At 39.0% G+C, this 23,277-nt stretch overlaps 1 protein-coding gene and 1 pseudogene across 21 annotated transcripts in view; one reads left to right on the top strand and one right to left on the bottom strand.

Moving 5' to 3' along the window:
• Positions 1-23,277, top strand: part of BDP1 (B double prime 1, subunit of RNA polymerase III transcription initiation factor IIIB) — a 302,743-nt gene that overhangs the window by 256,696 nt on the left and 22,770 nt on the right. For 14 of the 21 annotated variants that reach the window (XR_008548224.2, XR_008548220.2, XR_008548219.2 and 11 more), the window contains 11 exons: positions 2,815-2,851; positions 3,331-3,423; positions 5,231-5,459; positions 5,883-6,043; positions 8,101-8,251; positions 8,780-8,960; positions 12,448-12,511; positions 13,186-13,372; positions 15,088-15,292; positions 18,834-18,873; positions 21,951-22,206. Coding sequence is in view for 15 of the 21 variants with exons in the window: in XM_054685052.2 (XP_054541027.2) it covers positions 2,815-2,851; positions 3,331-3,423; positions 5,231-5,459; positions 5,883-6,043; positions 8,101-8,251; positions 8,780-8,960; positions 12,448-12,511; positions 13,186-13,372; positions 15,088-15,292; positions 18,834-18,873; positions 21,951-22,206 (1,604 nt within the window). In the remaining 6 variants the exon portion in view is untranslated. Of the gene's footprint in view, positions 1-2,814; positions 2,852-3,330; positions 3,424-5,230; positions 5,460-5,882; positions 6,044-8,100; positions 8,252-8,779; positions 8,961-12,447; positions 12,512-13,185; positions 13,373-15,087; positions 15,293-18,833; positions 18,874-21,950; positions 22,207-23,277 lie in introns of those variants that run through there. The other 7 variants (XM_063810375.1, XM_063810376.1, XM_054685053.2 and 4 more) reach the window with 6 other exon arrangements.
• On the bottom strand, positions 1,217-1,615 carry LOC129144062 (non-histone chromosomal protein HMG-14-like; annotated as a pseudogene).

Below are 23,277 nucleotides of genomic sequence, written 5' to 3'. Positions count from 1 at the left end.
AATCTAAAAAGCCATGTATTGTAATTATTTTTAAAAGTTACTCTGGTGACTTTCCAGCTTAAAATTTGGAGGCAAGTTTTCATTAAAAGGCTATCAAGTACCGGTATCCTTACATGTTGATAAACTGTTACATACTTCCACAATTTGCAGTTAAATAGCATATATACTGCATACTCAAATTTTCAGTCTTTCACAGCACATTAACAAAATTATTAGGAAAACAGGACTACCACAACCAAAGATTTATAGAGTGCACACAATTCTGACAGGGAGAGCCATGATCAAGGAGTGGTTTTCTTTAGGAAGCAATTCTGCTAAAAATCAACATGGACCCAGGCGCAGTGGCTCATGCCTATAATCTCAGTAATTTGGGAGGTGGGAGGATCACATGGTAGTTCAAGGCCAGCCTGGGCAACAGAGGGAGACTCTGTCTCTACAAATATGTTTTTTAAAAGTTGGCCAGTCATGGTGGCATGCGCCTGTGGTCCCAGCTACTCTGGAGGCTGAGGCAGGAGGGTCGCCGGGGCCCAGGAGGTTGAGGTTGCAGTAAGCTGTCATCGCCATCACTGCACCCCAGTCTGGGCATCAGAGCAAGACTCTGTCTCAAACAAACCTGAACCAGGTCGAGCGCGTTGGCTCACGCCTATAATCCCAGCACTTTGGGAGACCGAGGCAGGCAGATCACAAGGTCAGGAGTTCGAGACCAGCCTGGCCAACATGGTGAAACCCCGTCTCTACTAAAAATACAAAAAATCAGCTGGGCATGGTGGCACATGCCTGTAATCCCAGTTACTTGGGAGGCTAAGGCAGGAGAATTGCTTGAACCCAGGAGGCGAAGATTGCAGTGAGTGGAGATTGCACCATTGCACTCCAGCCTAGGCAACAGAGCAAGACTCTGTCTCAAAGCCAAAAAACCAAAAAAAAAAAAAAAAAAAAAAAAAAAAAGAACCAGAACCAAACCATGGAAATAAAAGTAACTTAAAAATTTCAAGACATCAGATACAGGACTGTGACTCCATATTGCCAGTTAATATGGTGGAATGTTAAGCTGATACCCAAGACAGTCAAAGCCTCCCATAATTCAATATCCCACACTGTTTTCTGGTTGTACCAAAAAATAAACAACTGGAAAATGATTTTTACCCTTAAAAGCATTTACACTTAAAAAATGGGATGAGGTGGGATTTCCTTCTTCTTAAAAATGTTTCTAGAGTTACTAAAAAACTTGCATTTGTGAAATAGTTGAGAAAAATATTCCTCTGGAATGTACAAGAAGGGAGACAGGGACTATTGTTAAGACATAGTATATGATATTAATCAGACTTGGCTTTTTTTCTCTCTGGGCTTCATCAGAGGCTGGACTTTCCTTGGTTTTTGTTTCTGTTTTCTGTAGGTAAATCTGATTTCTTGGTTAGCCACTTTGGTTTGTTTTCCCTTTGTTCCCCGTTTTTCTCTTGTTTGCACTTTTTTTGTCTGGAGATTTATCCTTTCCTGCTGCCTTTTTTGGCTTTGTTTCCACTTTTGCAGGAGCAGGTTTAGCTGACAGTCATACCAATCTCATCTTGGGCTCTTTCCTTCACCGCCCTTCTGCTGAGCTGATCTTCCTCTTGGGCATCTTGTGGTCAGGAGTGTGCATGCTGGGTGCCTGTGAGCTGCACCATGCTGAGAGCCTTCTCAAAGCTGGGCTGCCTGGCTGCTACCACTCCTCCCTTCCTGTCTTATCATTAAGTATGATGTTACCATGGATTTTTCATAAACGTCCTTTACCAGGCTAAAGAAGTTACTTTGTATTCCTAGTTTGTTGAATGTTTCTTTCATTAAAGGGTGTTGGAATTTGTCATATGCTTTTTCTGCATTTATGGAGATGATCATGTGAATTTTGTTTTTTATTGTATTGATTTTTGGACGTTAAACCAACCTTGCTTCCCCAGGATACATTCTAGGGTCATAATGTCTAACTTTTATACATTGTTGGATTCGGCTTGCTAGTATTTTATTGGTGATTTTTATGTCCATATTCATAATAGATATTGGTCTGTACTTTTCTTGTGATGTCAAGAGATGAAGTCCTACTCCCCTAGGGAAAAATGCTCTCCAGGTGGGACCTTGGGGACTGGGGGCCTTGTATTTTTGGATGCAGCAGTTTGAGGTGGAGTCTTTGCCATGCTGAGCTGGGAGGAAGGAGAGAGAAAGAGCAGTTTTAGTTCACATAGACTCTCACCTTTGTTAGCAAATTTTCAGATTTTCTTGAACAGATATTTCTTCATTTGCTTTTTGTCATTAGGATCAGTTTCAGAGGCTTTTAAATGTTTTGTTTTTAAAATCAGTTTCACTGAGGAGTGGGTCAGTGAAGCTTCTCAAGCTGTCGCTCTGGACATTGGTTCTGTAACTTCTTAATTTATTAAAATGCATTTAAGTTTTAAGCTACGTAGTAGTATAAAAATTTTGCAATACCCTTTAGTCCTTGGTTTCCTTTGGGTAAAAATTGGCAGCAGATATGACTAGAGTTGAAGGATTATGAAAATGAAGAAGTAAAGTAAGAATGGTAGACGTACATAACAAAATGATAAGAGTTAAAATTTGCACATAATACAAGAAAAAGATAAAGTCAGGAGCAAGAGACACAAGAATTTTGCCTTTAAATTATTTCTGTTCTTGCTGGTGAAATTTTGTGAATAATTATAAATTAAGACAAACCAGTTTACACTATTGTAGCTAAAAGTATGGAAAGACCTCTGAAAATGTAGTGCATGCTGAGAAACAGAACATGTTTGGGGAAATATTTAAGATGTTACTTATTTTTTTCCTTTTTAGGAAATGACCACAAGTGAACATATCCAAGATGAACCAGGTAACTGTTATCAAGGAAACTGCTAAGACTACCTTGATTAACACTAGTACAGTGATTTAATAGTGGGGATAATAAATGAATTAGTTTGCTGGAGAGTTTAACAAAAAGATTCAGCTATTGAATGTGTTGTCTCTGTGAGAAATGTGGATTCTTGGAATGTTATTTTAGAAGGTGAATTAAAAAAATGTTTAAGAAGTATTTGAGCATTTCCTCTGGATCTTCACAAATGGGAGAGCATTTTTCTTGAAGATATTATTTAATGGGAGGGAGGCATGGTCAGTGAGTCAAAACCAACAGTGATGATTTATTTATTTGTAGCATATAACCTGAACAAAAGACTACCTTAGTAAGGGATTAATGGCTCAGAGGATATTGGAATCTGCTACTAGGAGATAAACACCTTAATTAAAAATCTTTTTTAAGTGAACAGATTTCCAGATTCATTCTTTTGTTTTAATGTTGATATATTTCCTCACAAGGTACCAATGATGGAAGCACCGAAGCTGCAATAACTTTACTTACAATGGGAGATCTAGTATTGCAGTCAGAGATCAGTAGTGAACAGGGTGATGGTAAGAATGAAAGCTAAGTCCTATCAAAAATAGAAACTTTTAAAACCTAACTTAAGAAATTATACCCACATTTGAGTAATAACCCTTTTACCTTTGAAGTTGTCTCCATTTTGTTGTTCTTCCATAAAATATGATATGTATGTATTGATCCATCCACTATTTTACTACCGTTTAGGTGTAGTGACAGCTAATTCAAGATCATGCTCTTGGTTTATTAAGAATAATTTGTATTCATGGAATAGTTGTATTCATGGAATAGTTGTATGCATGGTAAAGGTAGTATTTACTACCTTTACCATCATAAATGTCGTTGGTTAACTGAGCTCATTGATCACTGATATAGTTTATACATGTGTCTTTTGCAAAGGAGTTGCTGCTTGGGATGGTATTCACAATTAGATGACAAATAGAGCACAAAGAGACAATAGCACTCATTGAAATAATTTAGTTTAAACTGTTCTCAGTTTGGACAGAGCCAAAAGATATATCAACCAAGATTTTTAATTTATTAGATGGAAATCACAGACAAGCGATAAATCTTTACTATCTCAATATCTTTTAATTGCATGAAATGAATAATTATACTATTCCTGGTAATTATTTTGCCTGGTTACCATTCATTTTATTTACTTATTTATTTATTTGAGACGGAGTTTGGTTATGAGTGGCCTACCATTCATCTTATTTATTTATTTGAAGCAGAGTTTCGCTCTTGTCACCCAGGCTGGAGTGCAATGGTGCGATCTTGGCTCACTGCAACCTCTGCCTCCCAGATTCAAGCAATTCTCCTGCCTTAGCCTCTCAAGTAGTTGGGATTACAGGCGCATGCCACCATGCCCAGCTAATTTTTTTATTTTTAGTAGAGTTGGGGTTTCACCATCTTGGCCAGGCTGGTCTCGAACTGCTGACCTCAGGTGATCTACCCTCCTTGGCCTCCCAAAGTGCTGGGATTACAGGCATGAGCCACTGCACCCAGCCTCCATTCATTTTAAGTATTAGACTTTTGGGCCAGATGCAGCAGCTCACGCCAATAATACCAGCACTTTGGGAGGCTGAGGCTGGTGAATGCTTGACCTCAGGAGTTCAAGACCAACCTGGGCAACATGGTGGAACCCCGTCTCTACAAAAAATACAAAAAATTAGGCAGGCATGGTGGTTTACACCTGTATTCCTAGCTGCTTGGGAAGCTGAGGTGGGAAGATCGCTTGAGCTCAGGAGGTCAAGGCTGCAGTGAGCTGAGATCGCACCACTGCACTCCAGCCTGGGTGACAAAGTGAGACCCTGTCTCAAAAATAGATAAATAAAGACATATTAGACTTTTAGGCTTGGAACCATGTATTTATCAGGAAAGTCTCTGATTTGTGTTCTGTATAGGGCTCCTTTCTTAGTGGCAGAGTATTGCAGTACAGCCTGTCAAAAACATATAGAACATAAAGTACATATAGAACATAAAGGTTTTAAAAATCTTAAATGCTGGCAGTGCTGTCTGTCTTGAAATCCACCTGAGATTATATAATTACTGAAAGTAACAAAAGGACTCATTTTTACTAATAATCGGATAAAATTCCAGTCTGTAAGGGTTATTAAGCTCACAACAGGTCAAATCCCTGGCATGAAATAGGGAGATCATAAATTTACAGCCAACAAGAGCAAAATGTATTTATTTCTAAAATCTTTTTCTATTGCTGCCACACAAATGAAGCAAACTTTAATAATACAGAATTTTACAATTACTAAATGTTGAGGAATTTATTTTGAGCATCTATAATTTGGTCCATTTTAATTTTCTGTTTTTTTTTTTCTTCAGTAGGAGTATGTATACTTCCTCATGTTCATTCAAAGGATAAAAGCCATATTCCTTCTAGCCTAGATAATGTAAATCACAAAATTGTTCATGAATGTCAGGAACTTTCTTCACCTGTCATTACTACATCTCCTGCATCATTTGAAGAAAACAAGATTGTATTGGAGGAACAAAGTTCCAAAGAAGAAATAAGTTTAATGGAGAAAGTAAAGGAGAATGCTACACCAACCAGGTTTATTTTAGTATTCAATTAATAAATATTACTAAAACCACCATCAAATTAGTTAATAGCTTTGAGTAATGCTTGTAAATGTAAAGTAGGCAATGCTAATTTCTTACCCTTTAAAGATGGACTGATTTTGATTTTAGGTTAGTGGTTTGCATGTTTAAATTATAGTAGTAAATGTTGTGTATCTTTGAAGCTTTAATGAAATAGATTTATGTAAATGTCTCTGTTTTACAAATAAAGACTAAATTCTCTTCTTAAGACCTCTAGTAAAGTTACTACTTTGTAATTTTAGTATTAAGAAATGAACACTTGTAGACAGTGTGGCACCTAACAGGTCATTCACTCTATCAGTGCTAGACAGACTGTATTAATGTGAGAGAGCAAGATCTAACATGATTCATAAATTTCTCTATCTTCTGTTTTTAGGAATACAATTTCTAAAGTGACCAGTAATTTGAGAATAAGAAGTAGGCTTGCTAGGCCTAAACCAAATCTTGAGAAGACTTTAGGGACCAACAGACTTGATGATTATCAGAAAGTTTCCAGTTTGTGTGTAACCAAAGGGGCAGAAATGGAAACTCAAAGAGGTAAATTTTATTCTCTTAATATGTTGCAAAATCATTTTGACACAAGAAATTACATTAACATTTCAAAGAAATATTTGGTCATTAAATTGTTTTAACTTACAATAAAATAGTTTCAAATTAAAAAGTAAGACAAGCTATAAAATAAATATCCATAAATCTACCAATTGGTTTTAGTAATTAATACCATTTTGCTATATTTGTTTGATCAATTTTTTGTCCTTTTATTCTCTCTCTGTCTCTCTCTTTCTCTCATTCTCTCTCTCTCATAGTTGACCCTTGAGCTAGGGGCACTGAACTCCCCATTCAGTCAGAAATTTGTGTATAGGCTGGGTGCAGTGACTCACACCTGTAATTCCAGCACTTTGGGAGGCTTGAGCCCAAGAGTTCGAGGCCAGCCTGGACAACATAGTGAGACCCTGTCTCTTATGAATTGAAAACATATATATATATTCATGTATAACTTTTGACTCCCCAAAAACTTACCTACTAATGGCTTACTGTTGATCAGAAGCCTTATTGATAAGATAGTTAATTAACACATATTTTGTATTTTATTTGTGTTACATACTGTATTCTTATGATAAAATGGGCTGGAGAAAATTTTTAAAAAATTGTTTTTTCTGTTTTTTCAACTCATGTCCTTGAGCTGTAGAGAAATGAAAATGTTATGAGCCATAGAGAAATGAAAATGTTATTAAGAAAGTCAGACTGGGGCTGGGCACAGTGGCTCATGCCTGTAATCCCAGCACTTTGGGAAGCCAAGGTGGGTGGCTCACTTGATGAAACCGGACTGGGCTGGGCAACAAGGCAGAATCCCATCTCTACAAAAGTACAAAAATTAGCCAGGCATGGTGGTGCATGTCTATAGTCCTAGCTACTCAGGAGGCTGAGGTGGGAGTATCACCTGAGCCTGGGGAGGTTGAGGTCGCAGTGAACTGTGATCATGCCACTGTACTCTGGCCTGGGCAGCAGAGTGAGACTTCATCTCAAAAAAAGAAAAAAGAAAATCAGGCTGGGCACGGTGGTGGTGCACACCTGAAATCCTAGCCCTTTGGGAGGCAGAGGCAGGAAGATCACGTGAGCCCAGGAGTTTTGAGACCAGCTTGGGCAATATAGGGAGACCTTGTCTCTACAAAATAATTTTTAACAGTTAGCCAGACGTGGTGGCACACACCTGTGGTCCCAGCTACTCAGAGGTTTGAGCTCACAAGATCAAGGCTGTCGTAAATTGTGATATTGCCACTGCACTCTAGCCTGGGTGACAGAGCAAGACCCTGTCTCAAAGAAAAATAAAAGGAAGAAAATTATAAGGAAGAGAAAATACATTTTCAGTACTGCATTGTATTTATCAGTACCAAAAGTTTATGTCATCTGTTTACAAGATGAAACATCTGTCTGAAATGGTGGGCAACCCCAACTACAGGTGTCAATCTGTAATACATATCAAGCAATTCAGCTTTTTCTTACAATGTTATGACTCTTCTCTGCTTCTTGGGAGTGCTTCCAGCATCATTAATGATACTTTGTGTGGGTCCCATGGGGTTATTCACAGTATTGCACTAAACATGATGAAAAATACATGAGAACCATGAGAGGTCACCTTTTCTAAAACCTCTCTCAACATGCAGTCTCAAATTACCTCTTCTATATAGAAGTCTTTTTTTCCCCGTTTGTGATATTATTCTTTGCAGTGCAACTCCTTTTCCAAGACTTCCTCTAAAGTGGAACTAGCCCAACCTCGGTGTACCCACCTCGAAGTCTCTTTTATATGTTGAGTTTCTAATTATTGATGCTAGTACCATAAAATGAGGATACAATTATCATGGCAGCCATGAGTGAAATATTTGTAGAACAGGATTTATTAATCATCTGTTTTACTGTTCAAAAATCTATTAGCTAGGACTTTCTGCCATGTGTATAAGCCTGATTTGTGGAATAAGAGAAGTTTGGAAGAGTCACTATATAGGAATCTTCCTTTTAAGAGGGCATATGTTTCTAATACAGGGATTTTAGCCGTATTATTTTGGTCTATATCGTAAGTGTGCTTTTTGTTTAAGAAACAGAGAAAAATGCTTCCAAAGCAACAGAATTGGAAAATAAAAACCTCGGACCAGTTACAACAGCAGAGAATAAGGATCAGAGCAAATTGGCATGTGTACATGGTATCAAAGGGACCAGTATTTCTTCAGAAGTAAACCTAACTGAAAGGTAAAAGAGTGAAGAGGTTCTGAGATTCAGTTTATATTGTTTCAGCTATAGCCTTAAGTTGTGGCTGTAAGAATTTGAAAAAGAAGTTCTGGCCAGGCGCGGTGGCTCACGCCTGTAATCCTGGCACTTTGGGAGGCCAAGACGGGAGGATCACGAGGTCAGGAGATCGAGACCATCCTGGCTAACACGGTGAAACCCCGTCTCTACTAAAAAATACAAAAAATTAGCTGGGCGTGGTGGCGGGCGCCTGTAGTTCTAGCTACTTGGGAGGCCAAGGCAGGAGAATAGTGTGAACCTGGGAGACGGAGCTTGCAGTGAGCCAAGATCGCGCCACTGCACTCCAGCCTGGGCGACAGAGCGAGACTCTGTCTCAAAAAAAAAACAAACAAAAAAGAAGTCCTATTGCATTAAATATGTTTTAAAAGTTTGAAAACCATTGAATTAGATGATCTTTTACACACCTAACTCTAAAAATAATTCCATGATTTGCCTGATTTCAAATGACATGCATGCTAAACTCTCTTTCAGAAACGAAAATCAAGAAGAGAGCTCTCAGGAGGTTCACATGTTGTCAGTTGCTCCAGTTGCTTCCTCTGAGACAGGGCCCTGCACACTTGGTTTGGATAGGGGTCTTGGTGAAAATTCTGTTGAAGAGCCCCAGATAAAGGACTCTAAAGGAGACAGTGTGCTTACACTTCCTGTGCCAGAGGTAAAAGAATGTACAGTATAATAAGGGATAGCAAGGTGTTTTCCTCCATTAAAAAAAAAAAAAGGTATAATTTACATACAATAAACTTCACCTCTTTTATCTTCATTTTTCTTTATTTCTTTTTTTTTTTTTTGGAGACAGTCTTGTTCTGTTGCCCAGGCAAGAGTGCAGTGGTATGATCTCAGCTCACTGCAACCTCTGCCACCCAGATTCAACAGATTCTCCTGCCTCAGCCTGCCAAGTAGCTGGGACTACAGGCATGTGTCACCACAGCCAGCTAGGTTTTGTATTTTTAGTAGAGGCGGGGTTCGCCATATTGGCCAGGCTGGTCTTGAACGCCTGGCTTCAAGTGATCCACCCGCGTTGGCCTCCAAAAGTATTGGGATTACAGGCATGAGCCACTGTGCCTGGCTAACTTCACCCTTTTTAGTGTACAGTTCTTCAGGTTTTTATAACTATGCAGTCATGTAACCAATACATGAACAGTTCCATAAAAAGTTCTCCAAGTGAGAGAAGCCTTGGACTTGAAGAACATGTATACATTATCCAGTTAAAGGGAGGGGAACATGTGTGTGTAAAGAACAGGTGTGGACCGGTTGCAGTGGCTCACACTTATAATGCCATTAAAAAAAAAAAAAGCCAGGCATGGTGGCATTTGCCTGTAGTCCCAGCTACTCAGGAGGCTGAAGTGGGAGGATCATTTCAGCCTGGGAGGTAGAGGCTGCAGTGAGCTGTGGTCGCCATGCACTCCAGCCTGGGAGACAGAGTGAGACCCTGTTTCCAAGAACAAACCAGTATGAAACAGCACGTAAGTAGTATGAGTGGAATATTAATGAAGAAAGTGATTAGAGATGAACTTGTTTTTTAGCCTGTTTTAGAAAGATAGCCTGCAGACAGATCATAAAAGGATTTTTATGACTTGCTAAGGAGTTTGGTTACATTTAAAGTTACGAGATTCCTTACCCCACCCTGACTTTTTAATTTTTACTTTTTATTTTGAAAAATTTTAAACTTAGAAGTTAGAAAAATCTTACAAAGAATTATCCCATACACTTCACTTTGATTCATTAATTGTCAATATTTTGCCTCATTTGTTTTTTTACTCTGTCTTGCTCTCCATCTGTATAGATAAATACTTGGCTGGGTGGGGTAGCTCACGCCTGTAATCCCAGTACTTTGGGAGGCCGAGGTGGGCAGATCACCTGAGGTCAGGAGTTCAAGAACAGCCTGGCAAACAAGGTGAAACCCCATCACTACAAAAATACAAAAATTAGCCAGTCGTGGTGGCATGCACCTGTAATCCCAGCTACTTGGGAGGCTGAGGTGTGAGAATTGCTTGAACCCAGGAGACAGAGGTTGCAGTGGCCAAAGATCGTGCCATTGCACTCCAGCCTGGGCGACAGAACAAGACTCTGTCTCAAAAAAAAAAAAACAAAAAAAAAAAAACCAAAAAACTGAATCATTTGAAAGTAGGTTGAGTCCATAAATACCTCATCTTGTATCTAATAAGGACAAGGAAGTTCTGTTACAGACAAAGGACAGTACTGTTGTCACACTCAGTATTACTACACTATTTAACATTGTCTCAACAATATGTAATATACAGTTTCATTCCAGTTTCCCTAGTTGTCCCAATCGTGTCCATTATAGCTTTTTTTTCTTTTTGAGACAGAGTCTTACTCTGTCACCCGGGCTGGAGTGCAGTGGCACGATCTCTGCTCACTGCATCCTCTGCCTCCCAGGCTCAAGTGATTCTTGTGCCTCAGCCTCCCAAGTAGCTGGGATTAAAGGTGTGTCCCACCACACCTGACTAATTTTTTCGTATAATATTTTTAGTAGAGATGGGGTTTCACTATGTTGGCCAGGCTGGTCTTGAGCTCCTGGCCTCAAATGATCTGCCCACCTCAGTCTCCCAAAGTGCTGGGATTACAGGTGTGAGCCACCACGCCTGGCCAGCTTTTTTTTTCTTTTTCTTAAATTCAAGATCCAATCAGGGCTCTCACATTGCATTTGATTATCCTTTCTCCTTATTTTATTTTAATCTAGAGTATTTTTCTTGTCTTTTTGTTCACAGAAGAGAAAAAGCAAGAGAAGTTTAGACCAGTCTAGGCTGGCCTACAGTCTGGATTTCTTTTTTTTAATTGCTTCCTCATTACTAGATTCAACTGATATATTTTAGGGCAAGATTACTATATAGGTAATAATGTGTTCTTCCTTTTATATCACATCGGGAGACACATAATGTCAGTTTGTCCCATTATTGGTGATGCTGACTGATCACTTGGCTAGAATGGTACCTACCAGATTTCTTCATTATAATGGCATCTTTTCCATTCTGTATTAGTAATTTGTCAAATGAGACCAACGCAGCAAGCTGTTACCCTGTAGTTTTAATATCCACTGATGATTCCTGCCTTAATCAGTTACTGACATTGTTGGTTACAAAATGAAAGTTTTAAGATTTTAAGCAGGCTGGGCACAGTGGCTCACACCTGTATTCCAGCTCTTTGGGAGGCTGAGGCGGGTGGATCATGAGGTCAAGAAATTGAGATCATCCTGGCCAACATGGTGAAACTCTGTCTCTACTAAAAATACAAAAATTAGCTGGGCATGGTGGTGTGTGCCTGTAGTCCCAGCTACTCAGGAGACTGAGGCAGGAGAATTGCTTGGACCCAGGAGGCGGAGGGGCGGAGGTTGCAGTGAGCCGAGATTGTGCCACTGCACTCCAGCCTGGCGACAGAGCGAGACTGTCTCAAAAAAAATAAAATAAAATAAAATAAAATAATAAAATATTTTAAGCAGTAGAAGCCCGGCATAGTGTCTTACACCTATAATCCCAGCACTTTGGGAGGCCTAGGTGGGTGGATCACTTGAGCCCAGGAGTTTGAGACCAGCCTGGGCAACATGGCAAAACCCCATCTCTACCCTCGAAAAATACAAAAAAATTAGCCAGGTGTGGTGGCGTGCATCTGTACTCCCAGCTACTCAGGAGGTTGAGGTGGGAGGATTGCTTGAGCCCAGGAGGCGGAGGTTGTGGTGAGCTGAGAGATTTTAAGCAGTAGAGAATTACAGTCAGGATTGCATTTTAGAAAAACCACGTTTGTGGTTTTTTGGAAAACAGGAGGGAACCATACTGCATGCAGGGAAAGCAGTTTGCCTTCATTCAGATGTCACCTACTAATAGTACAATGGCTGGTGTGATGGGAGTAGAGAAAAAGTTGTGGGGTTTGGGTCTCCCTATCCTGTCACTTCAAAAATCATTTCATAAAATGCACATATTTAACAACGTAGTCAGGATTCTTTGTATTAATATTTATTTAAATGAATCAAAAGTTTATTGGAACAGCCTAAAGCTTCAAACACTTGAAAACTGTATATGGTTAGATGTTGTTGAGTTAATCTCTTCACTATATCATATTGACAGGAATAACTTTTTAAATGTAAGATTTGGCCAACCTGACTCTTTCATTTTAATTTTTTATGGCAGTATACACCAACAAGTATTCCAGAAGTCCAACAAGAGAATATAATCAATCCTCAAGACCTAACAGGTATGATAATATGCTTCAGTGACATGTCATAGAACTTAGTTGTATGATTTTTACCCCTTATTTAACTATGGAAAAACATAAAACAGTTGTATTTTAGTCTATGCTGGCCTTAAATTTAAAAAGTTTTATAGAAACACCTTGAAGTATTTTGCGTATCAGTTTTGTTTTTCAGAGTCATAAATCTTCTCCCTAGTATATCACCTTTATCCTTTATGAAATTACTTCTTGGGCCAGTCATGGTGGCTCACTTTGGGAGGCGGAGGTGGGTAGATCACTTGAGGCCAGGAGTTCGAGACCAGCCTGGCCAACATGGTGAAACACCATCTCTACTAAAAATACAAAACTAGCCAGGCACGGTGGCATGCACCTGTAATCCCATCTACTTGGGAGACTGAGGCACAAGAATCGCTTGAACCCAGGAGGCGGAGGTTGCAGTGAGCCGAGATTGTGCCACTGTATTTCAGCCCGGGCGACAGAGCAAGACTCTGTCTCCCCCCCGCAAAAAAGGAGGGAACTTACTTCCTCAGGCTGGGGGGTTGTTGGGGGGAGCATTTATTTATTTAGTCTTGATGATAAGTTGTCCTGAGACTGTCTTTTTAGAAATGAAATAAATTAATGATACTCTGTTATTTCATAATTGAGCTTTTTTATTACTAACTTTTAAACTTTGATAGTGAATCTAGTTGCTAATGTACCTCAAGATGGAGAAGATGAACAAGCCTTTATTTTAACTCTGGTGGAAATCCCAACCAATGCAGTAGAAGAATTTACTGATGCCACTGCACAGTTCATGCCAAACCCTTTACTGCCAGCTCCCATATTGGTCAAATCAGTGAATACCGAAGAAAGGGGTGACATGAGGTAACGAATGAGTGAAACTGTTTTTGCTAGGAGGAAAAGTGATTTATGAATTAAGTAGCATTGATTGAACAAACCATTCACCAATGTTAGTTGTTATTGTTGTGGAGATCTTATTTATCATTTATGTGGTAAGTTAGAGAAGAAATGTAATGTGGTAGATTTTATATCTGATAAAGATGCCACTTAAATGTTTCATGTATTAGTTTTGTATGAAACTTGTTTATTAAGTTATTTTGAAAGCTAAAAAAATTAACAGTCTAGATCATAAAGTGATACCTGTTAAAAGTGTGGTTACTTTGTATAAACATATACATATGAAACTGTGAAATATGCATTCACAGAAAGTTGTGAAAATAGTACAGTGGTAATAAATATAGTTTTTTTTCTTAAGAGACAGGGACTTGCTTTGGTGCCCAGGCTAGAGTGCCAGGCTAAAGTGTAGTGGTGCCATCATAGTTCACTGCATCCTCGAACTCCTGGGTGCAAGAGATCCTCCTGGCCAGGCGTGGTGGCTTGCGCCTTTAATCCCAGGGCTTTGGGAGGCGAAGGTGGGCAGATCACCTGAGGTCAGGAGTTGAAGACCAGCTTGGCCAACATGGCGAAACTCCATCACTACTACAAATACAAAAATTAGCTGGGCATGGTGGCCTGCGCCTGTAATCCCAGCTACTCAGGAGATGGAGGCAGGAGAACCACTTGAACCCGGCAGGTGGAAGTTGCAGTGAGCTGAGATTGCACCACTGCACTCTAGCCTGGGTGATAGAGTGAGGAAAAAAAAAAAAAAAGATCCTCCTGCCTCAGCCTTTGAAGTAGCTTCTCAGCTACAGGTGCGCACCACTGTGGTTAGCGAATTAAAAAAAATTTTTTTTTTCTTTTTTCAGAGGTAGAGTCTTGCTCTGGTACCCAGGCTTGTCTTGAACTCCTGGCCTCATGCATTCCTCCCACCTTGGCCTCCCAAAGTGCTGAGATTACAGGCATGAGCCACTGTGCCCAGCTGTTCTTGATACTCTTATTTTAATTCTTTATTTTGGAAGTAAGTTATATCTTAACCACCATTAATTAAGATAATTGTCCATCGTGTAGCATTAGAAATTGAAGACTTTAATATTTTTATTTTTGGAGACAGAATCTTGCTCTGTTGCCCAGGTGGAGTGTAGTAGCGTGATCTCAGCTCACTGCAACCTCCACCTCCCAGGTTCAAGTGATTCTCGTGCCTAAGCCTCCCAAGTAGCTGGGACTATAGGTGCGTGCCACCACACTGGCTAATTTTTTGTATTTTTAGTAGAGACGGGGTTTCACCATGTTGACCAGGCTGGTCTCAAACTCCTGGCCTCAGGTAATACACCTGCCTCGGTCTCCCAAAGTGTTGGGATTACAGGCGTGAGCCACTGCGCCTGGACTAGAAGGGACATTTTAGGTTAAACGTTTAACTTTACAATTAGGGAAAATACTATTAAATATTCAGATTTAATTCAATATTATGGAATTTAAGTTATAAGCCCTTAAGAATGAATGGAGCTCAAAACTATTAATAGCATTTTTGGGGCCATGGCCATGTATCTCTTAGTTTGGAGTTTTTTGGTTTTATTGGAATTTTCATTGGAATACCTCAGCCTTTAACTTTATTATTGGAAGGATTTCTAGGATCCTTTAAAAAAAAAAGTGTTAAATAACTTCTAATTCAGTAATTTAGTATGTATTTCTTTTCTATGCAGTATTTGTTTACCAGCAACTTCAGTTGGTCAAGATGCCATGGGTTTATCTATTTCTGGAAGAGATAATTCTAAAAAGCCTCCTGATAATTTGGATCTTGTATCTAGGAAGAGATTTCAATGCAGGCTTGATAAAAATGACCACATTCCTCCTGCCAAAAAACGTTCACTCACTTTAAGAGATGACTGTCAAGAATATACCTCTGAGGTAAGGTAGAATCATTAAGTAAGATGGCCATATTGCAACAGATGTTTCTATTTTTTCCTTTATTCTCTTTAAACTTTTAGATGTATATAAAGATAGTTCTGACATTTATCATCATAAGTTATTCAAGTAAAACTGGTTTTGGATTATCACTTTTAACCAATGGTAAATGAAAATTGATGAAGAGTAATCAAGAAACTTATTCCCAGCTCTGTATTGGTGGCTAAAAATAAGACCAAAAGCATTATATATGTCTGGATCTTGGCTCTACCACCTAGTAGCTGTAACACCTTAGGCAAGATACTTCACCCCTGTCTCTGATCAGGTTTCCTAATATGTAAAATGATAATACTAATATCATCATCATCATCATCATGCTTAAAGCTACCCATTGCTTTTAGGAGTAAAACCACAGCCTTTAGTGCCCCACATTGTCTTGCTGATTTTCGTCTCTAGTCTCATTTTGTGCCAGCTTCTGCCTCACTTTCTGGCCACACTGGCCATCTTTCAATTCCTTAAATGTCCCAGGACACTTCATTTGATGTACCTTCTGTGTGAAACATTCCCTTGAAAAACATACAGACTTCTTTAGTTCAGTCATCAGTGCCTCAGGGAAGTCCGGCCAGACCATGCAAATTCAGTCACTAACCACTATGTTGTAGGTTTCCTAGTACCCTCTTGTTTTTATACTCATCTAGTACTCATCATAATTTGTAACTACACTATGGAAAAGTCCTTTTAAAATCCATGTTCTCAAAGAGAAAGCTAAAGACCAATAGTTCTTGAGTAATAGTTGACAAAGAGCAAGTGTGCTTTTACATATTTGGTGAGTAAAAAAATGGCATATCCCAGAACTGTTTTATTTTCTCTTGTTATGGGTAAGATTGAACATCTTTTCATATGCTTAAGAGCCATGTGTATTTCCTTTTCTATGAACTGACTTTTCCTTTACCCACTTTTCAATTAGATTATTGATCTTTTTCTTAGAGTACTGGAAGAACTCTTATATATGTCTGTGGTAATGAGTTGCAAATCTTTTTTCCCAGTTTGTCATTATCTCTTGACTCTGCTTTCTTTGTTGTTGTTTTCTCATGCAGAACTTTTGGATTAACTTTTTATATGAACATTTCCAGACATATTAAAAGATAGACTAGGTATAATGTGCCCCCATGTACCAGTCACCCAGTTTCAATAATTTATCAGCATTCCATGCAGACATTATTTTGTTTTGTTTTAAAAATATCTTTAATGACATGGACAAAAGACCATAGTACTTTACTAAGTACAAAAGTAGGTCACCAGACTATGATACGCCATTTAAAAAATGGTAGTTATACAGTGGTGTGAATATGTAAGAAAAGTACAATGTCCATTTGGCTTATTTGTGATTTTTATTTTCTAAACTTTGTTTTTAGCATTTTAACAATTTTTTTAAAATTGCTTTTACCAGTTGAGTATCCTTTATTCGAAATGCTTAGGACTGGAAGTGTTTCAAATTTCAGATTTTTTTGAATTTTAGAATAATTGCATTATACTTACATTTGTATTATACTTAACAGTTCCACATCCCAAACCTGAAAAGCCAAAATCTGAAATGCTTCAATGAGCATTTCCTTTGAGTGTCATGCCAGCACTCAAAAAGTTTAGAATTTTGGAGCATTTCGGATTTTCAGCTTTGGGATGCTCAGCCTGTACAAAATTGTAGGATACACATACACTGTATTCAGATAGAAGACATTTTTTATTTTCCATAATCAGATTTATCAGTCTTTTTGTGTATGGCTTCTGGAGATTATGTTATACATTGAAAGTCCTTTGAGACTTAAATTTCCTAGTTAATGTTAATATTACTGATCTGTTGCGAATTTGATTTGGTGTAAGGAATAGGGCCAAGTTAATTTTCCTCATATGACTTTTACCATTTACTGAATAATTCATCTTATTTCCACTGATAGGAAATTCTGCTTTTATCAGTAAGACAGTAAATCTTCATATTTGTTTGGATATATTCCTAAAACTTCCTTTTCTTTTATGTTGATTCACCTATTTGTTCTGGGGCCAGTATCATCATACTGTTTGAATTTTTGTAGTTTTCTTTATTCTTTTTTTTTTTTTGAGATGGAGTTTCTCTCCTATTGCCCAGGCTGGAGTGCAATAGCGTGATCTCAGCTCACTGCAACCTCCACCTCCCAGATTCAAGTGATTCTCCTGCCTCAGCCTCCCGAGTAGCTGGGATTACAGGCAGGCGCCACCACACCCAGCTAATTTTGTAATTTTAGTAGAGACAGGGTTTCTCCATGTTGGTCAGGCTGGTCTCGAACTCCTGACCTCAGATGATCTGCCTGCCTCGGCCTCCCAAAGTGCTGGGATATTACAGGCGTGGGCCACTGCGCCCGGCCGAATTTTTGTAGCTTTATGATGCACTTTGGTATCTTATAGGGACAGTATCTCTCCCAAACCCATACAATTTTCTTCTTTTTTCAAGTTTCTCCTCATTACTTATATGTTCTCAAATTAATATGAATTTTAGAATTAACTTGTTTAGCTCTTTAAAAAAGAGTTCTATTGGTATTTGTATTTGAATTGTATTAACTTAGATTAATTTAGGGGAAATTGACAGCATAATTATAATATTGAATCTTCCTATTCAAAAACATGGTATGTCTTTCCATTTGTTTAAGTCTTGTTTTGTGTCTTTCTATTTTATGTTAAACTCTTCTTCATATAAATCTTACACATTTCTTATAGGTTACCCCTATGAGTTTTATCTTTTTTGTTGCTATTATCATTAAGTTCTTTTCTATTTAGAGAGCTTACTGAGTTCCCTCATTGTATGCAGTAATTTTTCAGTTGGTTCTCTTGGATTTTGTAGGTAAACAGACATACCATCTGCAAATATAATTTTAATTCTTCTACTTTTTGTAGTTCTAATTTTTTTGTAATTATAGTGGCTAATATAACTAAAAAATAATATTAAAAAGTGGTCCCAATAGTGCACATCTTTTTTTTTAATTTCCGATTTTAATAGGAGAACTTCCAGTGTTTATTATGTGGGATGCTAGCTTCTAGATTGCAGTAGTTATATTTTATAGTGTTAAGAAAATATCTGTTCCATTTTATAAGTTTTTTTCAAGAATGAATATCATTGGGTACCTTTTGTATAAATACAGATGATTTTTCTCCTCAGGTCTGTTGGTTTATATTAGATTTCATAGTGTCAGATCATCTTTGCATTCCTGAAACGAGCTCTACTTGATTGTGATGTAGTAGTCTTTTGATGTGCTGCTTGTACTATTTCTTTGATACTTTTGCACTGATATTGAGACTGATTATAAAAGGCAGTTAGCAGCTTTCTCTCTTCCAGTGGGCTCTGGAACACTTTAAAATAGTAGCAATATTTTTGCCATAAATGTTTAGTAGAATTCCTCTAAGAGCTTTTTGGGAGATAACATAGTTTCTTTACTTAAAGAAAAAAAGGAAATAAAATTAATTTCAGTTTTACTTGATAAATTTCTAAATTTTTTTGTAAATTTTCTTAAAACAGGTGCACTCAAAGGAATTAACAAATGTTTTTGAAGAAACAGGTAAGTGAAATACATTTTAACATGATTGCATTTTGCTAAATACTCCTGATTATTTGGGATATACCTTGTTCAAATATGAGATTGAAACTGAGTATTACTTTTCTCTAAGAGTAATACTTGTATTATCAGCACTTCTTTCCTGCAAAGGCCTTGGATTTGGCAGTTTGGTAGGCAAAAGAAGGTCTTTTCATCCTGTCATCAGTTGAAGACTATGTGGCTACAAGGATTTTCTATGTAAGCTCAATAACTACACTTTAGGAGTTAGCTGAGTGTAATGGCTTTTTTTCTCCCCCGCCCCCCCGAGACAGGATCTCACTCTGTTACCTAGGCTGGAGTGCAGTGGCACAATCACAGCTCACTGCAGCCTCCACCTCCCAGGCTCAAGCAGTCCTCCCACCTCAGCCTCCTAACTAGCTGGGACTACAGGCATGCGCCACTATGCCAAGCTAATTTTTTTTTTTTTTTTTTTGAGACGGTGTCTCGCTCTGTCGCCCAAGCTGGAGTGCAGTGGTGCGATCTCGGCTCACTGCGCTCAGAACCATTCTCCTGCCTCAGCCTCCGTAGTAGCTGGGACTACAGGCACCTGCCACCATGCCCAGCTAATTTTTTGTATTTTTAGTAGAGACAGGATTTCACCGTATTAGCCAGGATGGTCTCGATCTCCTGACCTCGTGATCTGCCGGCCTCAGAATTTTTGTATTTTTTGTAGAGACAGAGTTTGTATTTTTTGTAGAGACCATGTTGTCCAGCCTGGTCTTGAATGTATTTTTGTAGAGATGGGGTTTCGCCATGTTGCCCATGCTGGTCTTGAACTCCTGGCTTCAAGCAGTCTGCCCACCCTAGCCACCAAAAGTGCTGGGATTATAAGCATGAGCCACCACCTGTGGCCTATAATGGCATTCATAATAGGTTCTTTACCCTGAAAATTAGTTTAGTTCTAGAGATTTTTTCAGGCTTAAGCCACCTATGGAAGCTGAAAAGATCTTAGAGTCTTCTATTTTTATAGGAATCTAAAATTTCTGTGGGACATTAAACCACTTAGGATCTATTTCCCTCATGACTAAAGCCGCCAGTCACATTTATCCTGTGTTTATACAACTCTGTTTTTCATTTCTTTTATGACATTATTTCTCTTTTCTCTCAAAGTTAGGCTTATCATTCACACCTAAAGCCATTGCTTTACCATGGCAATGGCACTCAAGAATAAAAATGTTGCTGATGGCATCTTACAGAGTTAGAGTTACAAGATAGAGTAGGGTTTGATAACCTATGATGGTTCTGGTTCTTTAAAAACACTTATAATGGGCCAGGCGCAGTGGCTCATGCCTGTAATCTCAGCACTTTGGGAGGCCGAGGTGGGTGGATCACCTGAGGTCAGCCTGGCCAACATGGCAAAACCCCTTCTCTACTAAAAATACAAAAAATTAGCCAGGCACCACGCCTGGTGGGCGCCTGTAATCCTAGCTATTTGGGAGGCTGAGGCAGGAAATTGCTTGAACCTGGGAGACGGAGGTTGCAGCGAGCTGAGATCACACCATTGCACGCCAGCCTGGGCGACAGAGCAAATCTCTGTCTCAAAAAACAAACAAAAAATACTTGACTGGGCGTGGTGGCTCACACCTGTAATCCCAGCACTTTGGGAGGCCAAGGCAGGTGGATCACACCTGTAATCCCAGCACTTTGGGAGGCCAAGGCAGGTGGATCACCTGAGGTCAGGAGTTCGAGACCAGCCTGGCCAACATGGCGAAGCCTCATCTCTACTAAAAATACAAAAATAAGCTGGGCGTAGTGGCGGGCACCTGTAATCCCAGTTACTCGGCAGGCTGAGGCAGGAGAATCACTTGAACCTGGGAGGCAGAGGTTGCGGTGAGCCGAGATTGCGCCATTGTACTCCAGCCTGGGCAACAAGAGCGAAACTCTGTCTCAAAAACAGAAACAAAAACAACAAAAAAACCCCACACATATAATGGGCTGAGCACAGTGGCTCACACCTGTAATCCCAGCACTTTGGGTGGCCAAAGTGGGTGGGTCACTTGAGGTCAGGAGTTCGGGAGCAGCCTGGACAACATGGTGAAACACTGTCTCTACTAAAAATACAAAAATTAGTTAGGTGTGGTGGTGCATGCCTGTAATCCCAGCTACTTGGGAGGCTGAGGCAAGTGAATTGCTTGAACCCGGGAGGTAGAGGTTGCAGTGAGCCGAGATCGCGCCTCTGCACTCCAGCCTGGATGACAGAGCGAGACTCTGTCTCAAAAAAACAAAAACAAAAAAACTCTTATAGTGTTAATACAGTCTTAGACTGAATTGTCCCAACTTTGTGAAACTGTAATCTGGTTACAGTTTACAGCCTCTAGAGATGTTCTAAGATTGCTCCCATCCATCTGCTCTCCAATAAAAGCATTAAGCAAAGCACAATACAGTGAAGTGTGAGTGAATCTGTTCTATGCTATCTTTAATTAGGTTGTTTCTTTTAGCAGGTATACTTATCAACTTCATTCTCCCTTCACAGAGCTAAAACACTGTCTCTGAGAACAAGGCCTTAGCTATACTAAGGGAAAACAGGTTTTTTATTGAGCAAGAAAGCTTTAGTTATTTTGTCCTAATCTTTGGCTACTTTGGCTTTTGTCTACTATTTAGTTAAGGAAAGAGAATTCTTTAGCTAAACTTGAGTATTTGAGAGTCTGTAGGTTTTACTTTTCAGGAGACCCCAGGTACTTGAGTTACCACCTATATTTTGGATTGGTTTGGTTTCTAAATTTTAACAAACCTTAGATTTTTAAAAAAGTAATCACTTTCCCATTTTGATTGCTCAAGAAATATTTCTGGGAAAATATTTTCTAGGCCAAAATATATTGATATAACTATTTTGTTTCTGAATGCAGAAGCTGTTAGCATACCTTTTAACCAATTATAATATTCTTAATAATCCAAGTAACTCCACTAATGATAATTTAGCTTACTCTTATTAGGGTAGACTGTTTATTATAGAATACCATGGGTTTCTTTTCAAATGCTGGGATTACATGGAGTGTATTAACTTCAGTATCCTTGCTTTCCATTTGCTCTTTTTTTTGAAGGGGAGTCTCACAAGGGACAAGATATTTTTCTTACCTCAGGAAGCACACTGACAACTCCAGAACCTCAAAGACAGCAAGTTGAAGCAGCTTTTCAGAGTAGAGGATCTAGATCTCCTGATGCATGCATAGACAAGAATGTGCCTCAGTTACCTCAGGATGAAATGATTGTGTCTGATAAGGAAGAAAGAACTGATGCTGCTCCTAAGTCTCAGCAAATGGATAGCAGAACATCGTCTTCTAAAGCCTCACTATCCAGGTATCATGAACAAATCTTTAATAAGTGTTTTGCTCTGTGTCTTACTAACTATAACCTATACAGAACAGATTAGATCCAGTACTAAGGATGGTGTTTAATAAACATATTCCTCCATCAGTAATGTAAAGGAAAAAGTTTCAGCCAAGGAAATATAGTAATATTGCAGATACGCATTCTGTACAATAAGAGCCTAAGTTTAAGTGCTAAAACTTTGTTTTAGATAGAAAATCTTTAGAATATTTTGTACACTTATTTTTTTAGATTATCCATGGTTATTTTGATCATTATATAATCTACCATGTTCAGTAGCTACTAATGCACATATGTATGGATGCTGACATCAGAAGTTGTTTTACTGAAGTCCCAAATAATGTGTCATTTTTCTCCCTTGTGACAAACCAGAGGTAAACCATGGCTTTCTCCCCATAAGAATAGGTGTTGGAATTTAAGCAAAAGCCAACTTCTCTCACATTTTCCTCATATTCTAGAAGCAATGATTATCAATAATGATTGGCTTGTCAGCAGCATCCAGAAGATTAATGTGGTGTTGCTGAACTGAAAGAGGTGGGGGAACATGCACTAGTCTCCACTAAGGGGAAGGGGTCGGGGAAAGGACACATGTAGCTTAAAAGACATATTTAATAGATGTGTTGTTTTTGTTATCTAAATTATAGAAGGTAAAGCTCAGTGGTATCTCTTCTGGCCTTAGATATGTGCTGAAAATAGAATGAGGCCCAGGTACAGTGGCACATGCCTATAATCCCAGCTACTCAGGAGGCTGAGGCTGGAGTTTGAGATTGCAGCGAGCTATGATTGTTCCTGTGAGTAGCCACTGCACTCCAGCCTGGGCAACATAGCCAGACCCGTCTCTGAAAAAAGAAAAAAAAGGCTGGGTGCGGTGGCTAATGCCTGTAATCCCAGCACTTTGGGAGGCTGAGGTGGGTGGATCACCTGAGGTTGGGAGTTCCAGACCAGCCTAACCAACATGGAAAAGCCCCATCTCTACTAAAAATATAAAATTAGCTGGGCATGATGGCACATGCCTGTAATCCCAGTGACTCAGGAGGCTGA

This window comes from Pan troglodytes, chromosome 4, assembly GCF_028858775.2.
Source record: "Pan troglodytes isolate AG18354 chromosome 4, NHGRI_mPanTro3-v2.0_pri, whole genome shotgun sequence".
NCBI classification, from domain to species: domain Eukaryota; kingdom Metazoa; phylum Chordata; class Mammalia; order Primates; family Hominidae; genus Pan; species Pan troglodytes.
Note: the sequence above shows the minus strand (reverse complement) of the source record. Positions and strands in the feature narration are given on the sequence as shown.